The sequence below is a fragment of the Petromyzon marinus genome, chromosome 17, assembly GCF_048934315.1.
Source record: "Petromyzon marinus isolate PM22_M1 ecotype Great Lakes invasive population chromosome 17, UKy_Petmar_22M1.pri1.0, whole genome shotgun sequence".
NCBI lineage: Eukaryota > Metazoa > Chordata > Hyperoartia > Petromyzontiformes > Petromyzontidae > Petromyzon > Petromyzon marinus.
This window is the reverse complement of record NC_133683.1, coordinates 13,364,821-13,386,911: the sequence shown is the minus strand read 5'-3', so window position 1 is coordinate 13,386,911 and position 22,091 is coordinate 13,364,821. Positions and strand designations below refer to the sequence as shown.

General features: G+C 44.5%; 1 protein-coding gene across 4 annotated transcripts in view; it reads left to right on the top strand.

Moving 5' to 3' along the window:
- The window catches only part of LOC116943318 (tyrosine-protein phosphatase non-receptor type 14-like), an 85,380-nt gene that overhangs the window by 40,932 nt on the left and 22,357 nt on the right, over nt 1-22,091 (top strand). For 3 of the 4 annotated variants that reach the window (XM_076067637.1, XM_032956092.2, XM_032956090.2), the window contains 5 exons: nt 26-79; nt 1,795-1,882; nt 5,150-5,232; nt 13,216-13,282; nt 19,829-19,913. In XM_076067637.1, the coding sequence (XP_075923752.1) occupies nt 26-79; nt 1,795-1,882; nt 5,150-5,232; nt 13,216-13,282; nt 19,829-19,913 (377 nt within the window). The remainder of the gene's footprint in view (nt 1-25; nt 80-1,794; nt 1,883-5,149; nt 5,233-13,215; nt 13,283-19,828; nt 19,914-22,091) is intronic. The other variant, XM_032956093.2, reaches the window with a different exon arrangement.

Below are 22,091 nucleotides of genomic sequence, written 5' to 3'. Positions count from 1 at the left end.
GTCTTGCTTTTATATTTCTCGGTAGAAAAACCACGATTAAGCACGCGCAAGACTCAAACTCACGCTTTCCCTGTCGGAAGTGAGTAATGAGGGTGAGAATGCTGGTGTGTGCTGTTCCGTTTGCTCCTGCCAGGGTTGGCCACTCGGTCGAGTGAAGGCTCTATCTTGCCTTTCCTATCGCACAAGAACCATAATAAAACATCCGCAGGGGCGTTTTACAAGCAGCTCCCGTGGGCGATCGCGTGGAAGCTTCTTATAAAGGATTAAATAATCGTAATAGTAAAAATGTCTAATTATTGTTATTATTTCAGTAAAGCCTCGGGGCGCCCGTATTATGAGTCACGGCTCGGCTGAGCATTGGCTGTAGCTCAAGCGAAGACGAACTCAAAGTCACGCTCAACTTTCAGCTGCCCTGTGAGCATGGTCCCAGCCGTGCTTGGGAATTACCGTGAGCTGAGCCTGAGCCGAGCCAGGGCTGAGCCGCTCGAGCATCTTCCGAGAGCAACAGCTGAGCCGGGTCAAGCGTGAGCCGAGCCACGTGAAAGAGGCAAAACCAGAGCCAAGCCGTGACGAAAACACAGCCCGAGCGGTCTGTCTACCTGCTCAGCTGAGTGTCAGGCATGTTTTCTTCTCTGTTGGCGGCCCAGAGCAATTGGTTGAAATTCAACATTGCCATGGCAGTGGTTTAAAGTACGCTCGAGTCAATGATGTTATCATGACTGTTTGATCTCGGTAAAAATAAATGTTAGGCGAATACAGCGTTCGCCGGCGACCAAATCATACAGGATAGGATTGGTGCGTCCGATCTTGGAAAGCTAAGTCGACATGAGTCTGGATAGCGCTTGAATGGGTGACTAGACATTCATAATACAGGTGTTTTGGCCTGCATGGCTACGTGGTGGGGCAGCAGAGGGCAGTGCAGGAAAATCAATTGTTGCACTGTACTTTAATGTCCCTATGGCTAATGCTCCTTCCTTCAACCAAAGCCACACTGACTGGCATGGTGAAGTATGGTCAAATAAACCCCCCCCACGATCCTGCCCGACGTGGTGAGACCCTCATCTTGACAGTTGATCGTGACAAGGGCTGTACATTTACATGGAGCATTGTACGCTTGTTTTAAAGTATATGTTTGGTCACTTTTGTGGTAATTGAATTTACAAGCACACTGCAGATATGTTACACTTTAAAATGTGTTGATATTTGGCAACTTGTTGTTGAAGCATATTTATCTGATAAAGCTCCCAAATCTAATGGCTGATTTTTAAGCTTTGCACTTCCGGTTCTTGTGTCCTTTGCCGTAATTTCATTTCTGTGAAATTGAACATTGATCAAAATGTTAATTCGTCTGCGGTTACCTTTTATTTAATCAGTTGCACATATTGTCGATGGCTTGGCAGCATGATCGCCGTGGTGGCGAGGCGGTAACTACCTCGCCTGGCATACAGGAGGTCGTGGGTTGAATCCCGACCCTGACGCCTGTATATTTGGAGTTTGCATGTTCTCCCCGTGGTCGTGTGGATTTTTCTCAAGATCCTCCGGTTTTTCCCTCCGTAGTAATCAACACGCGTTTAGAGTATTTGGCCGCTATAAATTTCCACGTGATAAGCCACTTCCATGAGCTATCATTTGTGGCCAGGTCGCTTCTGAAAAAAGAGCCATATAGCTCAGTGGGCCTTACCTGGTAAAATAAAACAAAATAGCTTGTAGTCGAAAAAACTACGATCGCGAACGTCGTTGCCGTTGGAAAGTGACCGGGCGGCGTCCGCTGCGTTCTGTTTGTTCGACGCGCAGGTGGAGCAACATCTCGCACGTGTCTCATAGCAAGTCCGCCTTGGTGATCGAGCTCACCGGCCGTGTGGAGAGCCTGCATTACCAGCTGGTGAGAAAACGACGCAGCGCTCACAAAGTTCGAGGATTTTACGCATCGTCTCGCTCGACGAGACCCCGGTTTGCTCAACTCACAAGACGCTGGCACAGAAACGGTGGACACTGTTGGCTTTAATGAGAGAGGGGGTGGCGAGTCCATGCCATGCAGAGGAAAGGGAAAACATAGGAAGGTCTTGCACCTGGCCTTAAAAAAAGGGCAGGGAGTCGATTGCACAGGAGGCTGGGGGTGAAGGGATATACAGACTATGGGGAGAGTAGAGGAGAGTGAGCGACAGGAGGCTGGGGGTAAAGGGATATACAGACTATGGGGAGAGTAGAGGAGAGTGAGCGACTTCCAAAATGTTGGACAGAGAGGAACAATGCACCGTCTATTGGCATTGATAAAAATGTAAACTTGGAGACCTTCGGATTCAGCCCCTGGGTCGATTTGATTCGCCGAACTGATTGCGATTGTTCTGTTGCAAAAAAAACTCCGGTTGATTTGATCGCAAGCCAAACGTGAATCCCTAGCATTTCAACTACGAGTGAGTTCCCAGCCAGAGTAGATGTTTCCAATGCAATTATTACCCCTGCAACACGAACTGAAAGCACCGATTCAAACCGTCACAACACAACCTCTGCTTGTTTCCGGGGCCTGCACGGAAGATTTGAAAAAGAAAACAAAAATGATTCCAAGAACTTAACACGCCAAAAGAATTGCGGTATATTCTCCCAGATTGCAAATACGGTCGTTGTTGTTGTTGTTGTTGGCCGTGGCGATGGCGGTTGCGTTGGTCGCCACGTTAAAAAAAAGAGTCCTCGACAGTTGCGCCCACACGCGAAGTTACCCGCAGCATTCCGGCGGCGGCAGTCACGCACACGTTGTGGAGATGATGGGCTGCCGCGGGAATGTGACCGCACGCTGCGGCGTGCCGTGGACATAACGCACACCGGGAGCCTTGTGGCAGCGCATGCGGGCGCTGTGCTTTGTACCGACTTCGCGTGGCTTGTAGTGGGTTAGATTATTCCGTCGTTTTAGTTTGTGTTGGTGGTCGAGACAGCAGGGGGGGGGTGGGCGCTTCAACCTTTAGTGAGTGGAACAGCACGTGATTAATGCTTACAGCTGCATGCATGCCTCTTCCATTAGCGGCGGAATGGACCGTTTGTGTGTGTGTGTTTTTTTTATAAGAGGTACGTTCTGATACTCCACCTGGTACTCCATCTGCAAGTGTGACCAAGTTAGAAGCATTTAAAGTGATTCGTTCTTTACTTTATTTCATCATGATTACTTCACTTAGTGTTAAGACCCCCCCCCTCCCCCCCCTGGTCAGTTGCTGTTGGAATAGGTTTTGTTTTTAGCATGTTGGAGTGTTTTTGTTTGGTGCTGAAATCTTTGGAAAGATTCCACACGTACAAGGCCGTGGACACTGAAACTCTGCAGTTAAAGTTCACGAACATATTTGCTGTACTGTCACCTAAAGGTCACCTTCACTGCAAGTGGGTGCTTTTTGCCGACTGCAGACTTATCAATGATCCGTCAAGTTGCTGCAGAACCGGCTGATATTCGGGGTGTACATGAAGGTATCATCAAATATGAAATGATAATAATCACTCGCCAGTTTGAACTGCTGCACTGGAATTTTTTGCAATGCATCCTTTCAGGCTTTCCCACCTGATGACGGACGCTTGTGTGGCGTCCGAAACGTCGTGATTTATTTTATTTTATACCTACGTGACTTTACCAAAAGAGCCAAAGAGTATCCTTTCTATAATTACGTATTTTTTTGGTTTAACCAAAATGGCTGAAGTAAATTTCAGCAGCATTCAATAGAAGAATTTTTAAACATTCACAGCCAAGATGGGCTCCCAAATGTTGATAGGATCCGTGTCGCCGATGCCATTGCAAACATGTGGAAGATTATCGAGATGAGACTGGTGTGATAATATATTCATATCGCCAATTGTGTATGTATATACAGTAAAACCTTGGATTGCGAGCATAATTCATTCCGGAAACGTGTTTGTAATCCAAAGCACCCATATATCAAAGCAGTCGTATATCAGTTGTGATCACGTGACGCTCGGCAGACAAAGCGCATACGTGCTACTCGTATTGCAAGACCCTCGCTCGTTTATCAAATTAAAATTTAATTAAATTTTTTGCTCGTCTTGCAAAACACTCGCAGACCAAGTCACTCGCAATCCAAGGTTTTACTGTATATATATGTGTGTGTAAGATGGATAGTGTAGTGGTTAGTGCCCTGCGCTATGAACTCGGCAACCCGAGTTCCATTCCTGCTCATGGCCAACACCAGTGAAGATTATATGTACCGATCCTTGGCCTCCCCTAGGTCAACTCTGCCTTAAATGAGTACCTTGTGCAGTGTGTAAACATCATCACTGGGGAGACAAAGGGAGTTGGGCCATCCATCCCCTTGCGTGCCGTGTCGGCCTTCATATTGTTGAGGCAATGCTGTAGCACTTGCCCCAACAATATGTTAAAGGCTATAATGGGGGATGTTTGTCTTTGCACATATATATAGTGTAATCGAACTAGCTCAGATTGTACTCTGGTTTTACATCCTTTTTTCAATCCACCACTGGATTAAGGCCTCATGTCATGTCAGTCATGTGTTTTTTTTTACCATACTTCACCATGCTGGCCTGTGTTAGGTCGTGGCCAAACTTGTGTGTGGCTGGATTTTTAGTTAAGTGCGATAACTATTAAACTATGAAACTATATTTTTTATTTTACAAGGTAAGGCCCACTGAGCTATATAACTCGGTTTTAGAAACGACATGACCACAAATGATAGCTTAACAAAGTGGCTCATCACGTGGAAATTTATCGCAGTCAAATACTCTAAACGCATGTTGATTCTAAACGTGGAGCGAAAAACCGGAGGAACCAGAGAAAAATCGACGCTACCATGGGGAGGGAGACATGCATACTCCAAATATACAGGCGTTAGTGTTGGGATCGAACCCACGGCCTCCTGTATACCGGGCAAGGTAGTTAACATCTTGCCACCGTGGCGCCAACGCTTCATAATTATGATTTTTTAATAATTGTTGTACATTCATGACCACTCTGCACAAATCTTACGGAGTACCCTGTAACCTGCACGATAAAGTGAGTAGCATCGCCCGTAGCACAGGACGACTGCGGACTGAGCGTCCGTCTCGGGCTCTCTCGCACCAAGACCCTCGGCGCCTTTTGTAAACAAAGCAAGGGGACGCAGCAGACTTGATGCAGGAAAACCTTTTGTGTCTGTTGCAGGAGGACATCGAGACCGCAAAGTATCTGTCGCGGGTAATCGAGGCGCGTCACAAGTTCTACACGCTGAACAAAAACCTCACCATGTAAGTTGTGGCTGCCGATGTTGTGGGAAGCGTAGCGGTGTCGACTATTAGAAGTTACGCGCATTTCCCCCCCCCCCCCCCCTGCCTTTTCGGAATCTACTTTGTATTCTGGGTTCTTGAATAAAATAACACAATTTTAATAACAAGTATTCGCATGCACGGCACTTTGTACCTAAATGCCAAAGCATCTGAAAATGCTAATGAGTAAAATGTCAAAAGAAAGGCTAGAGGAGAGAGATTAAAATGAGACGATGGAATAACTAATGAACTACGCGTAGATTCATAGTCAATTAATATTATCGCGCAATATCGATTACTAAGCTCGCGTGCATGCATGCATTAGATTACAAACATAATCATTTTATTAGATTTGTACATGTTGCGTGCAATGGAAAAATGTGGCCCATGCAGCCACTAGTGGCCGCTGCATTGACCACAATATTGAACTCAATATTTGATTCTCAATCGCAGGCTGACATATCCCTGGCTCCACGCCTCCTGAGTTGTCAATCAAACATTGTGTCCGATTGGTGAAATATGCGCAGGTTACGAATTGTTATTGTTTATTATTAATCATTGAATGGCTGAGGGGCAGTGGTGGCCGAATTGTTACACCCCCAGCTTCCAACGAGTAACCTGGCGCATATTTAACCCCCAACTGGAGAGACAGGGTAACCCCCAGAGTATATGTTCGAGTATTTTGAGTGCTTAGAAGATGAGGTGGAAGCTTGTGCAGCATAAATACGTGGCTTGGAATACAGGGTTTGTCAGAGTTAATTTAGTTTGTGGGATTAAGGCCAAAGTCATTTTTCTTTGCAATGTTTGTTAGAAAACAGTTAAACTGCTGGAGTGTTTGAAACATGTTTTTCTCAATATTTGCATAAAACCTATTTCCACCAGCACATAAATTGGACGTAAACGTGTCAGCTAAAAATTGTGTTCATAATAAGTCTTGGAAAATCTCAATCTGATGGCAACATTGCACGCATGGAATTTGTCATTTTTATATTTTCTCCTGATTTTCGTCACTTTTATTGATCTCAAATGCCGCCTACAATAATTAATTAGCAGTTTTCACCGCGTATGTTGTTGTGGTTTTATTTTCTTGTTAAATGTGTTGGAAATATGCATTTTTTTTAAATGATTGACCAGCCATTATAATCCGCAAGCGAAACATCGTTTCATGTGTTGGTGTTGTTGTTGAGTTGTTTTGCTCATGGCAATGAAATTGTGAAACAAAAAAAACTCAAACAGGTAATTTAATGTGAATCAACATTACACGGGGCAGGCATGAAACCACCATCAAAAAAATTTTGGGTCCCACCAAATTATCGGGAATGTACCCTTAAATCAACAGCATACCCAATATAAACAAAGCCTGATTGTGGCATTGACCTGTGCGATGATGAGCAGGGGATACACTGCACCTTGGGTTTATCTCATTCTTCAGAGGAGTATTGACAAACTCTCCCCTTTCGCAGAGTGATAAATACATGTCAGATTCCGACAACTGGCTGGTGTGTGTATACACCGCTGCAGTTAACAATAAAAAAAAACATGCCGCTGGTTTTGCGTGCATGGTTGTGGGATCTTGTGTCACCGCTGCTGATGGGTGTCTGGAAAATGCTCTTGAGATTGGTCCTGTAACTAAGCTAGCCTGCTTTCGGTGATGCGACAAACTGGAGTTTATTGGACAGGCATCTACTACTTGTTTATGGAACCACTGGCCATTCATCATCATCATTATCCATGGACAGATAGTCCGTAGATGTCCACTGCACATTTTGTCATTTGTTTCCACTTTCCTCTGTCTTCTGCCAATATGCTTGAGTAGTGCCATTAGTCTCATCTAAGTGGTAGCAAATTAAGAGCAAAGAGACTGATAGCCTGTATACGTTGAATTTCCCTTGACGCGTTTGAGCTGTGAGAAGACGTAGCTATTCACGGTCAATGTAGCCAATGACAGTCAATGTAGCCAATGACACTCAGCAGTTGACTGAGTGATGCGTAGATCATGGATGAAAAACAGTTTTTGTCTGTGAAATAGTACATTCCAAGCCTAGCCGGAATGAGTCCTGTGACGTACAACTGGAGCAATTCCAACAAATCAAATCAAAATTACTTGTTGACTAGTGTACGTTAATAGGTTGTACCTATCATATGGAGAGGAGCAGTTTCAGAGTGGTCAGCGCACGGCACCAATAAACCCAGCAAGCCGAGTTCTATTCCCAGCCACGGATAAAATCAGTGGCGAGTAATATTTGAACCGGTCCTGACCGCCCACTTTCGCCTACCCTCGCTGACCAGCGTGGTGAAGTATAGTCAAACAGCCCCCTTGATGAAACGGCACGGGGGAGGACGTCGCCCAGCCAATGGCTTGTACAAAGGGCTGTAAACACGACGCTTTACTTGGATGTATTTTTTAATAGCACCTGCCTAGACTTTTTGGCACGAGCAGTTGATGTTCAATTTGTACGGATGCTTGCTTAATTTTTCATGCATGCCAGCTTAAGCATGGTGGATTAGTGTTTTAAAGCATGTGCAGCATGGACACAATTATAAATCTCCTGCCCTTTAACCCCTTCGCTCACAGATCCCCCACATGAACGTAGCCATAATATGAAATAGCAGCAACCAACTCTGGAGTTGTCCCAACAGCTCTCCCATAGACATGGCATGGTTTTACGTGATAATTAAGTTTAATACAAAAATGGGCATGGATTACACTATGTAACACAATTTTTGTTCTTGGGTAGTAAGTGTTATTTTGTAATTGCTTATGCCTAAAAAGTATAGAAAATTGCGATTATTCCCCACAAACTTCGCTTTTGTGACCAGGACAGTGATATTTTAAAATTTACCTATTTTCAGTGAGAAAAAGGGACGAATTTGTTTATTTTCGTTCACAAAAAGATTTAGCAGTGAGTAGTTTTTTTTCTAGATTGTTCCTTCCCGCAAAGAACTCGGTCCGCTGTGGCCAGTCCCGCCTGTGGTAGTGTGCCTTGGTTGTCTAAATCTTTTGAAGTCATTTTTACATTACTTTAGTATAAATACATGTTAATTTTGATTCATATGTTGTTTTTTTCTAACTTTATGTGAACAACAAGACACAAATTTGCCCGTTTTCGCATTGAAAATAGGTAAATTTCAAAATACCACTGTCTTGGTCGCTAAAGCAAAGTTTCTGGGGAATAATAGACACTTTCTATACTTTTGAGGCATAAGCAATTAGGAAATAACACTTACCACCCAGGAACATAAATAAATAAATTGTTACACAATGTTAATAATTCCCCCCAGACTCCTCACCATATGAACCAGCGACTAGTACAATTCCCTTCCTTCAGCTTCATAATTTTTATCTAATTATAAAGATCTTCATTATCTTCTGGGGCACCACGGTGGCGAGATGTTAACTCTTTCGCCTGATATGCAGGAGTTCGTGGGTTCGATCCCAACCCTCACGTCTGTATATTTAGAGTTTGCGTGTCTCTCTCCCTGTGGTTGTGTGGAGTTTTCTCCGGGCCCTTCTGGCTTTTCCCTCCCACATTTATAAACATGCGTTGAGTATTTGGCTGCTATACATTTCCACATGATAAGCCGCTTCGTTGGGTTAGCATTTGTGGCCAGGGGGCTTTTAAAAAAAGAGCTATTAAGCTCAGTGGGTCTTACCTGGTTAAAATAGTTTATTTTAAAATTAAAAATAGTTTAGTTTTAGTTTATTATCGTGCATATGTTTTGTTTCAGATGTCAACGGTAACTTGGAGACACATTTCAGCGAACCAAGGCTTTGAATTGATTTTCAAGTAATTGCTCAAAAGAATTTGACAAATGAAGTAACTTGGATGGCCGTGCGAGGTTAATTCCTCTTGTCAGATTCTACGCCAACACTTGGGAGATATTGGGCTCCAGCCAGTAGGCTGAGAAGAGAAAACAACATTTTCAGTTTCGAAATGGTTTTCACATGGCAGAGAATTCAGAATCAGAATCTTTTTTTCATACTGGAGGAATCCAATGAGCCATAAAGCTCTTGTTCAGTAGACTTAGCCGCCCCACGATAACGTGTCACTGCATGAAACACATCTGGCATGCAACGTTTTTCCTGATGATCTTAGCGCAAACTTTACTTTGATTAATCGAGTGGTCTGTTATTTCACTCACTCCTAAGAATCTTGCATATAGGTGACCGGCTGACTCAGAGCTCAGACCGCTGACCTGGCCACCGATTTAGATTCTGGGTTCCAATCCAGGTAGCAGTCTGGGAGTTAAACCAGATTCTCAAGTTTCGATTTAAAGCTTTCGTGACTGCAATGATTCATCTTCTTTGGTTCTTTCGGTAAAGTCACGTAGAATGAGAATAAAATAATAAATTGATAAAATAAAATAACACAATAATATTCTCACGACGTTTCGGCCACAACACAAGCGCTGTCCTACCAGACAGTCTCGTCCCTTCACCTGATGAAGGCCGCTTGTGTTGTGGCCGAAACGTCGTGAGAATATTATTGTGTTATTTTATTTTATCAATTTATTATTTTATTCTCATTCTACGTGACTTTACCGAAAGAACCAAAGAAGACAGATTCTCAAGTGTAGCGAGTTCATGGTCTCAGTCCGGTCTCCAAATTACTGCACAAAAAAACTGTTACAGTAAAACCTTGGATTGCGAGTAACTTGGTCTGCGAGTGTTTTGCAAGACGAGCACACATTTTAAGTAAATATTCATTTGATAAACGAGCGAGGTCTTGCAATGCAAGTAGTATGTATACGCTTTGTCTGCCGAGCGTTCACGTGATCACAACGGACATAACGAGTGCTTTGATATACGGGTGCTTTGGATTACAAACACGTTTCCGGAACGAATTATGCTCGCAATCCAAGGTTTTACTGTACTTTGATTGTTATTCTGCACCTAATTTTGTATAGATTCCATCTCTGAGAATTAAACGTATTGGTTTGACACTGTGTGGGTGGGAGAGTGCTGCACTCTGCTGAGTGGACCGGGGGTCATGTGAAGGGATTTCAAAGGTAGAGTTAGTTGATAAACATTTCTCTTGGAGAGATTGAAATGGATGCTTCATCTCATGGGAATGCCGTGGATAGCACAAGAGGAATACAATATGAGAAATAGGCCAAATTTTTTTTTCCTAAACGTGTCATTTTAGATTTGGGCAGCTTTTGGCAACTTCTGGCCCTTAAAAATGTTAGCGTGATGGTCTTTCTAAGTATTGTGTATTTACGAATGCATATGTTTTAAGCAGGTGGCCCAGGCACCGTGCTCACGAGCATTGTGAGGTCATGTGTTCTTAACTTTCGTCCTTCATGGAACTTTAATGTGAAAAATATTGATTAATCCATTAGTGCAATTGAAATGTGGTTTGGAAGATGCAACATTGGGGCAGACAAAGCACAAAAGTAGGTGACTGCCGTGGGTAAATAGCGCCCTCTATGAAAAAGTGTGGATAGAGTCAAAAAGTAAAATGTTATTGGCAAGGACTTACGCGTCCACTATCTCACACACGTTTGTAGGAACGTCGGTGTGTGTGTGTGTGTGCGTGCGTGCTTGTGAAAGAAATTTCCTTCTTTCCATACAGTGCCGTTTCCTTTTCAGTGCCTTGAAATGACCACGTGCTTTGTTTGGCACTCCTGTCGTATTTCCTGCATTTTACCCGCTACCTGGCTAGCTGTAGGCGACGACTGCTTTGCTCATAGTGCACATTCTTACAAAATGTTCTTGTTCAAACACCGTTGTTGAATATTTTTTTCTGGTTTAAGCCACGGGCCAGCCAAGTGTTAAAATGCCAGCGGAGTCTTTAATCTTTCTTTTAAGTGTATTGAGCAGGAACCATGAAAATAAATGGGGGGGGGGAACAAAAACGGGAGCGCATAACTGAGAAGCAGTGAATCTATCAGCTCAGTCTTGTGAACGAGGACTTGTTTTAGCGGCGTTTAATTGGGTGTACAAGAGAACTGTCACATTAAAACGTGAGCGCGTTTAAAGTCAACATCATCCTGAGCTTGCGGGCTGCCGCCGTGGGACCGAGGATCGGAATGTGCCAAGTCAGAAAGGGTGGTTCTCTTCTCAGCGGTGAAGGGTTCCGTCACTGCGAACTCGACACAAGTGGGCAGCACTCATCCTAATTGGATCGGCAGAGCTTTGAATCGGCGGACGACTTTTGACGCCAAATGAATGTCGCCAGTTCGTGTGTTGGCCCGCGTGCTAATGCGGTGGTGTTTTTACCAATAATTGTACATATGGGAAAAAAAAAATAAAGCTAAATGTGTACACGTTAAGTAATAATATGATCACCATCATATGAATTTTCCTAAATGGGTCACCCATCCATTGTAAGGCGAATTGTACAAGTGAACTAAAAGACCGCTGTGACATTCGTTCAATAAAAAAGCCAGCAGTGATTAAGGAGACACAAAAGTGAACGCGTCATTAGGAAATGTGGTTGCGTATAATGTGCATACCATTAGCATGTTGTTGCGCGTGTGTGGGCAGGCATGTTGTGACGGATATATATTTTGTGCTTTCAACTCAAAAGGAATCTGAAACCCATGCAAATGGATCATCGGGTACCATGTCCACACCTAAGGAGCAGTGTCCTATGTGCATGAGTAGCTGATAAGCTCCCTATGTGAGCACCGCACATGCAGCTATGGCTTAGTCAGCATTATGCCCGAGCATATTTGTCTTCTTAATGCTGATTGTTGACACTGGCACCGGGCACTAATTTAAGGCTTAAGTTGAAGCCGTCATCAGAGGGATCGGGACAGGTTCCGATACCACTTTTCACTGGAGGTGTGTGTCATATGCAGTGCGTTTACCAATGACATCGCTCGTGCGCTTTTCCGGCATCGATAGGCGCTTGTCTCCGCAGCAGGCTGTCCAGACCGGAGATCCATCGCGTGTGTGCTCTGTGTGTGTTTGTGACCGACTTAACACTTCGCGCAAGTCGAGGTCAGCGGAGAATGATGTGTGCAGGGCACCGCAGTGAAATCCTCAAGCAACCCCCCTGCTCCAAAAGGACCAATTGGTTTTGCACGGCCTTTGCTGCAGAGCAAAGTCCATATGTGGCTGATGTCATCTAATTGACTAATAGCGCTTGCGTGCCGCTGACCTTGGCCCCAGGGAAAACCCGCGCGGCTTCTTGTCCCCAGTGAAGAGAACGCACTGTAATGATTGTGGCGATCGATACGGCCTCGTCAGTGTTTCATTGAGTGGAAAAGGTCTTCGTCCGACCCGACTTGTAACAAAGGAAATGGAAAGAGAGGAACAGATAATGAATGAATGCTCCGCAAGGAATATTATTAAAATGAACGTTGGAGGCATTGCAAGGCAGGGGTTCAGTTAACGTTAATTTGCAGGGATTAACCTCCATGCCAATTAAGCAAATGTGCATTCCATTCGATTAAACGGAAGGGAAGTGCAATGGCTCTCCTGATGATCTGTGCCGATGACACCCTTGGCGCACCTATCTGGCCGACGGAGGTGTCATTGAGGTTAATGCCTCGTGTTGCCATTAATAACGCTCGGCGTGCACGACTTGCTTCTGCAAGCCGTGCGAGCGGGAGCCCAGCTTGAGAAGCCACTGGCATCTGTTCATTATTATGCTAATGGTTCACGCCAGGTGTATTTGATCGATGTAACCGAAGGGTTAATGTGAGAGTAAAGAACCTACCAATCCGGCTCGCACTCAGCCGTGAAGCGGCATCTGGCAGTAAATTTAACCCGGGGCCAAACGGCATTGCCCTTCCCAAACCCAGGCCCGCGTCTCGCCACCGCCTGAACTCTTAACGCGCCAATGAGACCCATGCCTGCGTTGTTCGCTGTGCGTCGCCGACCCTTCACTGCCAACGCGCGCCTAACCCCCCTCCCCCTTCCTGTCCTCTCCCCACTGCTGTCTCCTCCTCTCCTTCTCTCTACCCCTCCAACCCCATCGCTCGACCCGGCTCTCCCCGGCTCTCCCACGAAAGGCCAAAGCCACCCGAACCGTCCCCAACCGCGGCGAGGCGCAGGACCACGCTGAAGCGCATCCCGTCGGTGAGGCCGCTGTCTTGTCGCGAAGGCTCGGAATGCCCCCCCACTCTCCCCCACTCCCCACTCTCCCCCACTCTCCCCCTCCCCACTGACCCCACACCCTCCACGCCCCCACTCCCCCCCCCCCACCCCACATTCAACACTTGCAACTCTCATCGCGGCTTAACTTTCTTACTGGGGATAGAGAGAGCGGTGAAGCACATGCTAACATGGGTGACGAGTGATATCTGGACCGGTTTTGGCGTATCGTGTTACATGGCACACCTGTAAACGGGGGGAGGGGGGTGGAACCTACGCAGAAATATATCGGTGTTGTGTTTCAGAATCGGAATCTTTATCCTGGATGAATCCGACGAGCTATGAAGCGCTTTTTCACAGGCGTCCTCTCGGGGCGGGTCAGAGAGTTAAAACAACAAACAATACAAAAACTGATAAGAGTGTGAAGTATTGGAAAGGTAAACAAGTCTCTAAAAATAAATAAAGTTGAAAAGTACAAATTGCAAAAGTCCATCGAATCCTGCTGATTGGTCAACACTAAATGCAATCTTGGGCAAGGCAGCAAAACAACATCAGAAAACAGTCCCAGACCAAACCAAGACAACGCACAGTCCCTCAATAAAATTGCACGTTCAAATTGAACGATCGATACACGGTCTGGTAAGGATGAAAGTTGCAAATGAGTTGAATGAGATGATTACGATCGGAAAGTCACAAGGGGCATAGCCGTTGATGCCACCACCACACCTCACTGCCCAGGCTTTCTACCCTCTGCCAGACCCCCACAGCTGCTGCACAGTAGACACGCAGCCACCCTCCCAAGATCAGTCCGAACAGTCTCCCACCATCTGCTCTTGGGTCTCTACCCCTTGGTGGTCGGGCTCGTGGAGACCACTCTAATAACCGTCTCGGCAATCGGCCCTCCGCAGTGCTTCACACTTTGCCCCACCAATCGTACGAGAATGATGCATAGCAATGTTATTGATGCTTCTTGTGCAAAGTTAATCGAGCAGGCGGTCTTCCTTGCCACTGGACGGAAGGCCAGCTTAAGCGTGTAAGAATTCACAGGGTACAATAAGAGGCCTTTGCCCCCAGTAATTTGAAAATGTTAATGTTTTTAATGGAATTACTCCGAACAGTGCACCATCGCATCAGTTGGGCATTCGGGAAAACCCACAACGGGGCCACCCAAGTCACACTTAAGATGGTCGTGTGGGTATCTGTTTAATCACAGGTTTCTCCACATTCCTCCGTCGGTGGTGCCCGCACGTTACTCATTAACCACGCCGCACCTGGCGCCATCACATGAGAGCCTTTCCTTTGTAGATGTTATTTCAGCTTGACTACCTACCAGCTTCATATATTAAACGATTTGTAATCCAAATCAACGAGAACAGGTTTCATCTTCTTGGTTCGTTCGGTAAACAGGTTTGTTTAATGTGCAAGCCTTTACTAATGGCTGATAGTGTCAACTGATTAGTTTTCATTCTATTACTCAGTAAAGCCTGAGGGTTTAAATTGTTGGACAGCTGTGAGGGCAGTTGCAGCAGAATCCATCGTTGTGCTGCACTTATTTGCTCCCATGTCTGCTCCCCCCCCCGGCCTTTGGCAACCCGCACAGACCAGCGTGGTGAAGTATGGTCAAATAAACCCCACGACCCTCGTGTTGTGCGAAAACCTTTATCCAGTAGTGAATTGACAGAGGGCTGTATATGTATGTCCTCAGAAAAGCTGCTCTGAGTCGCTAGTCCTTTATTCAGGCCTTGCTTGAATAGGCATTGCTTGAATGATCTGGCAGTTTATCTTCGATTATGTTTCTATGTGGAAGGACACGGTGCCCGAGGAAAACCCCTCATCTTGAGAAAACCTAACCAAAACTCAAAAAAATAGGTCTGAGTTACTTGCTGGTACTGCCTCTTACAGGCATATCACGTGGGCATCTGGCACAATGTAAATTTCTGCACAATCCACCAACATTAAGGGTACTGAAACAACACATTATTGAGATGCATCACCTTATGTATAATGCACAACAAGCCTTCTTTTAGGCCACCAACATTAAACATCGTGGTCACATTACTTAAGGCAGTGGTAAAACATTGAGACGCCGCAGTGGCGAGATGTTAACTACCTCGCCCGGTGTACAGGAGGTTGTGGGTTTGATCCCAACCCTGACACCTGTATACTTGGAGTTTGCATGTCTCTCTCCCCGTGGTCACGTGGATTTTACTCCGGGTCCTCCAGGTTTTCTCTCCACATTTAGAAACATGCTTTTAGAGTCTTTGCCTGCTATAAGTTTCCAGGTCACTTCTGAAAAAAATATATACAATGTAGCTCAGTGGGCCTTACCTGGTAAAATAAAAATAGTTTATTTCAGACAACTATATATCGGCTTCATGTTTGTAATCGTCAGTTACGGTGTAGCCATCGTTGGATCACAGGTGTGTTCCACTGCACTTGATCCAAATGTTAAACCCAAGAACCCGCCCCCCTGATTTTTAACACAGGATTTTGCCAGTGAAAGCCTCAGAGTTGTAAAAATGCATTATCTCCGTGAGCTACCCAACCTCCTCCCAACTCAGAATTGCATACATAGGAAAAATCATCACAGCAGTTTGGCCATTACCAGTTGGCTTATCTTTATGCTTCACCACAACTTCGTATATGTAAGGGTAATGAGCACCAAATTTAATTTAATGGACTACATTTCTTATCGTGTGTAATTCTACTCCACCGTTATACGTAACTTTTGCAATCTTAAGTGTTGTGCGAGAGTACACGGGCATGATCTGCCTGCTGGATGAGACATTGAGCCAAGCCCCTCTCTCTCTCTGTTCTGTAAGCATTAAACATTCCACATAGTAGTATATTTTATTGGCATGCCAACCAACTCTGGGCAACGTTTTTAAGGCTTTGAATTTTTATTTAATTAAATTTCAATGGTCACACTGAACTATGAACCCCATCGGACGTGAGTTTGATTCACGGCCATGGCTTGCATCAGTGACGAGTGATAGTCTCAACCGGTCCTGGGCACCTGCTTGACTAATCGGCACCGACCAGCGTGGTGGAGATTTTGCCAAACCCCCTCCTCCCCGACACTGACATAGCATGGAGAAGGCTGCCTTCCAACATTGGATTGACAAAGGGCCGTAAATTGCGTGACTAAAAAAAACAATTTGTCTTTTGCAGTGAAATATAGGCTCAAAATCCACGTGCCTTAACAAGCAGTGACAAATGGCTTGCCAATGCAGGTTAACACACGTACGTAATTTTAACAGAGCTTGGTGTTGTAGGGTGTGGATGTGGGTAGGTGGCTGCCAGGTTTTAAGTGCATATGAACTGTTGGCCAAAGGATTGAGTCAAGGTTTACCCAGGGTTTGGCTATTTGAATGGAAAACTAAAATTTGGCCAGGGCATGAATCTGAGCCATCAGAGATAGACTTTGGTTGACACGGCTTACAGCGTCTCAGCCCATTGAAGTCGACTCTGCTACTCCTTTTTATCCGGCGTTGCCCGGGGAAAGAATATATTTAAAAACGTCTCTTAACATAACATACATACACAAATACGTAGCTATTGTGAAAGCCCGGCATTCCGTTTGTCCATTTGTCCATTAACAAAATTATAAGAGGCTTGCAGGAGTCCAAAAACTTATAGAAAGTGTGGGGTAAATAGTTGATCTTAAAGGTTTCAAAAATTGTCGACCCCCCCCCACGTAGGCATATATACCTTACACACTCTACGTACAATTGAGCGAGTAGTATCTAATGACTCTAGAGTAGTATCTGACTCTACAATAGTATCTAGCTCTACAGTAGTATATATTGACTCTATAGTAGTATCTATTTACTCTATAGTAGTATCTACTGACTCTATAGTCGTATCTGCTGACTCTGTAGTAGTTGCTACTGATTATACAGTAGTATCTACTGAGTCCAGTAGTTGCTACTGACTGTACAGTAGTATCTACTGACTGTAGTAGTATCTACTGGCCCTACAGTAGTATCTTCTGACTCTATAGTAGTAATTACTAACTCTATAGTAGTATCTGTAACTCTAAATTAGTATCCACTGACTAGTATTATCTACTGACTGTAGTATTATCTACTGACTCTATAGTAGTATCTATCGACTATATAGTAGTATCCACTGACTATAGTAGTAATTATTAACTCTATAGTAGTATCTGCTGACTATATAGTAGTATCTGCAGACTCTATAGCAGTATCTACTGACTATAGAACGATTTACTTACTGTAGTAGTATCTACTAACTCTACAGTAGTATATACTGACTCTATAGTAGTATCTACTGACCATAGTAATATCTACTGACTGCATAGTAGTATCTACTGACTATAGCAGCTTTTATTGACTGTACTGGTTTTTACTGACTGTATAGTAGTATCTACTGTCTATAGGAGTAGCTACCGACTCTATTGTAGCAACGACTGATTCTATAGTAGTATCCACTGACTATAGTAGTAACTACTAACGTTAAAGTAGTGTCTACTAACTCTATAGTAGTTTCTACTGATTGTCGTATCTACTGACTGTATAGTAGTATCTACTGATTGTAGTAGTATCTACTGACTGTATAGTAGTATCTACTGATTGCAGTAGTATCTACTGACTGTATAGTAGTATCTACTGATTGTAGTAGTATCTACTGACTGTATAGTAGTATCTACTGATTGCAGTAGTATCTACTGACTGTATAGTAGTATCTACTGATTGCAGTATTATCTACTGACTGTATAGTAGTATCTACTGACTCAATATTGGCATCTGCCGACTCTATAGTCGTAGTAAATATTGACTCGACAGTAGTATCTAATGACTCTATAGTAGTAACTACTAACGCTAAAGTAGTGTCTACTGACTCTATAGTAGCATCTACTGAATCTATAGTCGTATTTATTGACTCTAAAGTAGTATCAACTGACTGTAATAGTAACTATTAACTTTATTGTAGTATCTGCTGACAATAGCAGTACCTGCTTACTCTATAGTCGTATCTACCGACTCTACAGCAGTATGTGCTGACTATAGTGGTATCTACAGACTAGTATTATATACTGACTCTATAGTAGTATCTACCATCAATAATAGTAACTACTGACCCTACAGCAGTATCTACTGACTCTATAGTAGTATGTATTTACTCTATAGTAGTATCTACTGACTGTAGTCATAACTACTGACTCTATAGCAGTATCTGCTGACTCTATAGCAGTATTTGCTTACTCTATAGCAGTATCTACTGACTCTGCAGTAGCATTTACCGACTCTGCAGTAGTCTCTCCCGACTTTACAGTAGTATTTGCCGACTCTATAGTCATATATACCGACTCTATAATAGTATCTATCGACTCAATAGCAGTTAACTACTAACTTAATAGAGTGCCGTGGTGAGGCCTAGTCCTGTCAGTGCCCCCGGCCTCGCCTAACTTGCCCAGCCAGCCGAGGTGGCACTTTTGCAGGCTGGGGTGCTACCCCACCCCACCATCCCCCTGCCCGCTCTACAGTAATAGTATCTAAGGACTATAGTAGTCTTGATTTGAAGCTTTCGTGACTGCAGGTAAAGTCACGTAGGTATACTTACGTGGCTTTACCGAAAGAACCAAAGAGTATGACTATAGTAGTATCTACCGACCCTATAGGATTAAGTGCACACATTGGTGGCAGGGGGGGCGGAGAAGAGGACATCACACTGTGAAGAATTTACCTAAGCGTTGTGTACTTTTGTTGTTGAATATTTTACGCAAACGTCAATTCCCCCCTCCTCCCCCCACCGATCGCGTGTGTGCGTTGCTAGGGCAACCACCACCATGAGCCGGCGTTTTCGCGCATGCCCAGATGCGTGCTCTGGCGCCACTCTGTGCTTATAAAAGGAATAAATTGCTAATTTTACTACTTTAACGTTGACAGATGTGAAATATGAATAGCGTTTTTTGTTGCTGGGGCATATGGCGTGGTATCCGTGTACTTTTTTTGATACGTAAACACCACAGTTTGTCAGTTAAAAACGTCTCAAGGTACCCGCACCGACACACAGACAGACAGACGGATGCACACAGACAGACAAAAAATTACATATGTAAGATGTTTGGCTAAGGGAGCCGGCCTGTGCATAGTGATGTAGGACTCACTCTGCCTCGTAATTAACACTGCTGAGTAATTAAACTGCTATTCTTAGCCCCAGTACTGGTGCTATAATTAAGACGGCAATCGCACTAAGCAGGCTTCACGGGGGACAGGTCGTGCAGAGGCGCAGAAGGCACTTCCATTCCGTGAAAAAAATGAGAGGAGTGAGCTGTTGAAGTCTCGGAGCACGCGATATATCACCGTGAGGAAAAGGTACGATATGACAAACGTTAAGGGAGAAAATAAATTCAGTTGGGCTTTTGTGGTGGCCACGCCAGGTGTGTGTGTGTGATTGTATTTTTGTTGAATTAATTACGGGGTTATTTTTAAGCGGGGTTTAGGTGCACACATCGTGTTCTGATGCTGGCTCAACGTGATGTTTTTTGTCGGTGGTGAATTTTAGCAGGTGCAAAGCCATCCCATCGTTCCGGCTCCCCTGCAGATTCCCTACGGCAATCGCTACCCGGAACCACACCTGGCCTCTCAAGGTATGTGGCTAAAAATAATCTGCGCTGTCTTGTTTCATAATTCTCGATCGCAATGTTGGCCTGTTAATTTTAAATACAAACATATATATATTTCGACTAACACCCACGCACGTTTGCGCACCCGAGCCTGTCCATGCACGCGTCGCGTAAGAATTCAGCGTGAAGTGCGATGACATCATCACGGTGTCATCGGTAATGACGTCATCACGGTGTCATGCGGCCCTGTAGGGCGACTTCACCGCGGCGAAGCGATAGGTGTTGTTTAAGGGACTGTGACATCATATGGAACGGGCTTAAATAAAGTGAGGGAAAAAAGTATTTGATCCCCTGCTGATTTTGTACGTTTGCTCACTGACAAAGAAATGATCAGTCTATAATTTTAATGGTAGGTTTATTTGAACAGTGAGAGACAGAATAACAACAAAAAATCCAGAAAAACGCATGTCAAAAATGTTATAAATTGATTTGCATTTTAATGAGGGAAATAAGTATTTGACCCCTCTGCAAAACATGGCTGAGTACTTGGTGGCAAAACCCTTGTTGGCAATCACAGAGGTCAGACGTTTCTTGTAATGGGCCGCCAGCTTTGCACACATCTCAGGAGGGATTTTGTCCCACTGCTCTTTGCAGATCTTCTCCAAGTCATTAAGGTTTCGAGGCTGACGTTTGGCAACTCGAACCTTCAGCTCCCTCCACAGATTTTCTATGGGATTAAGGTCTGGAGACTGGCTAGGCCACTCCAGGACCTTAATGTGCTTCTTCTTGAGCCACTCCTTTGTTGCCTTGGCCGTGTGTTTTGGGTCATTGTCATGCTGGAATGCCCATCCACGACCCATTTTCAATGCCCTGGCTGAGGGAAGGAAGTTCTCACCCAAGATTTGACGGTACATGGCCCCGTCCATCATCCCTTTGATGTGGTGAAGTTGTCCTGTCCCCTTAGCAGAAAAACACCCCCAAAGCATGTTTCCACCTCCATGTTTGATGGTGGGGATGGTGTTCTTGGGGTCATAGGCAGCATTCCTCCTCCAAACACGGCAAGTTGAGTTTATGCCAAAGAGCTCCATTTTGGTCTCATCTGACCACAACACTTTCACCCAGTTGTCCTCTGAATCATTCAGATGTTCATTGGCAAACTTCAGACGGGCATGTGTATGTACTTTCTTGAGCAGGGGGACCTTGCGGGCACTGCAGGATTTCAGTCCTTCACGGCATTGTGTGTTACCAATTGTTTTCTTGGTGACTATGGTCCCAGCTGCCTTGAGATCATTGACAAGATCCTCCCGTGTAGTTCTGGGCTGATTCCTCACCGTTCTCATGATCATTGCAACTCCACGAGGTGAGATCTTGCATGGAGCCCCAGACCGAGGGAGATGGACGGTTCTTTTGTGTTTATTCCATTTGCGAATAATCGCACCAACTGTTGTCACCTTCTCACCAAGCTGCTTGGCAATGGTCTTGTAGCCCATTCCAGCCTTGTGTAGGTCTACAATCTTGTCCCTGACATCCTTGGAGAGCTCTTTGGTCTTGGCCATGGTGGAGAGTTTGGAATCTGATTGATTGCTTCTGTAGACAGGTCTCTTTTATACAGGTAACAAGCTGAGATTAGGAGCACTCTCTTTAAAACTGTGCTCCTAATCTCAGCTCGTTACCTGTATAAAAGACACCTGGGAGCCAGACATTTTTCTGATTGAGAGGGGGTCAAATACTTATTTCCCTCAATAAAATGCCAATCAATTTATAACATTTTTGACATGCGTTTTACTGAGTTTTTTTGTTGTTGTTAATCTGTCTCTCACTGTTCAAATAAACCTATCATTAAATAATAGACTGATCATTTCTTTGTCAGTGGGCAAACGTACAAAATCAGCAGGGGATCAAATACTTTTTTCCCTCACTGTATAAGTCAATAGGGAACCGAAATTTCCGACAATTCTATCAATAAGCCACGAGTCACTCTTCCGGAAGACTCTGGCTCCCATTGGTTTGTATTGGACGTTATTTTTCGTGATGTTTGGGGGGGAGGTGGGAGGGGGGGGTTAATGCCGTTAATTGAGAAAGGCAACAATTTTGTGGGGAATGTCCTCACCAAGAGGAAACAGTTTTGTTGCAAACAAAAAAAAAATGACGCGGCGAATCACGTGCGAGATACGGAGCGCGTGCCGGACGGACACTTGCGCA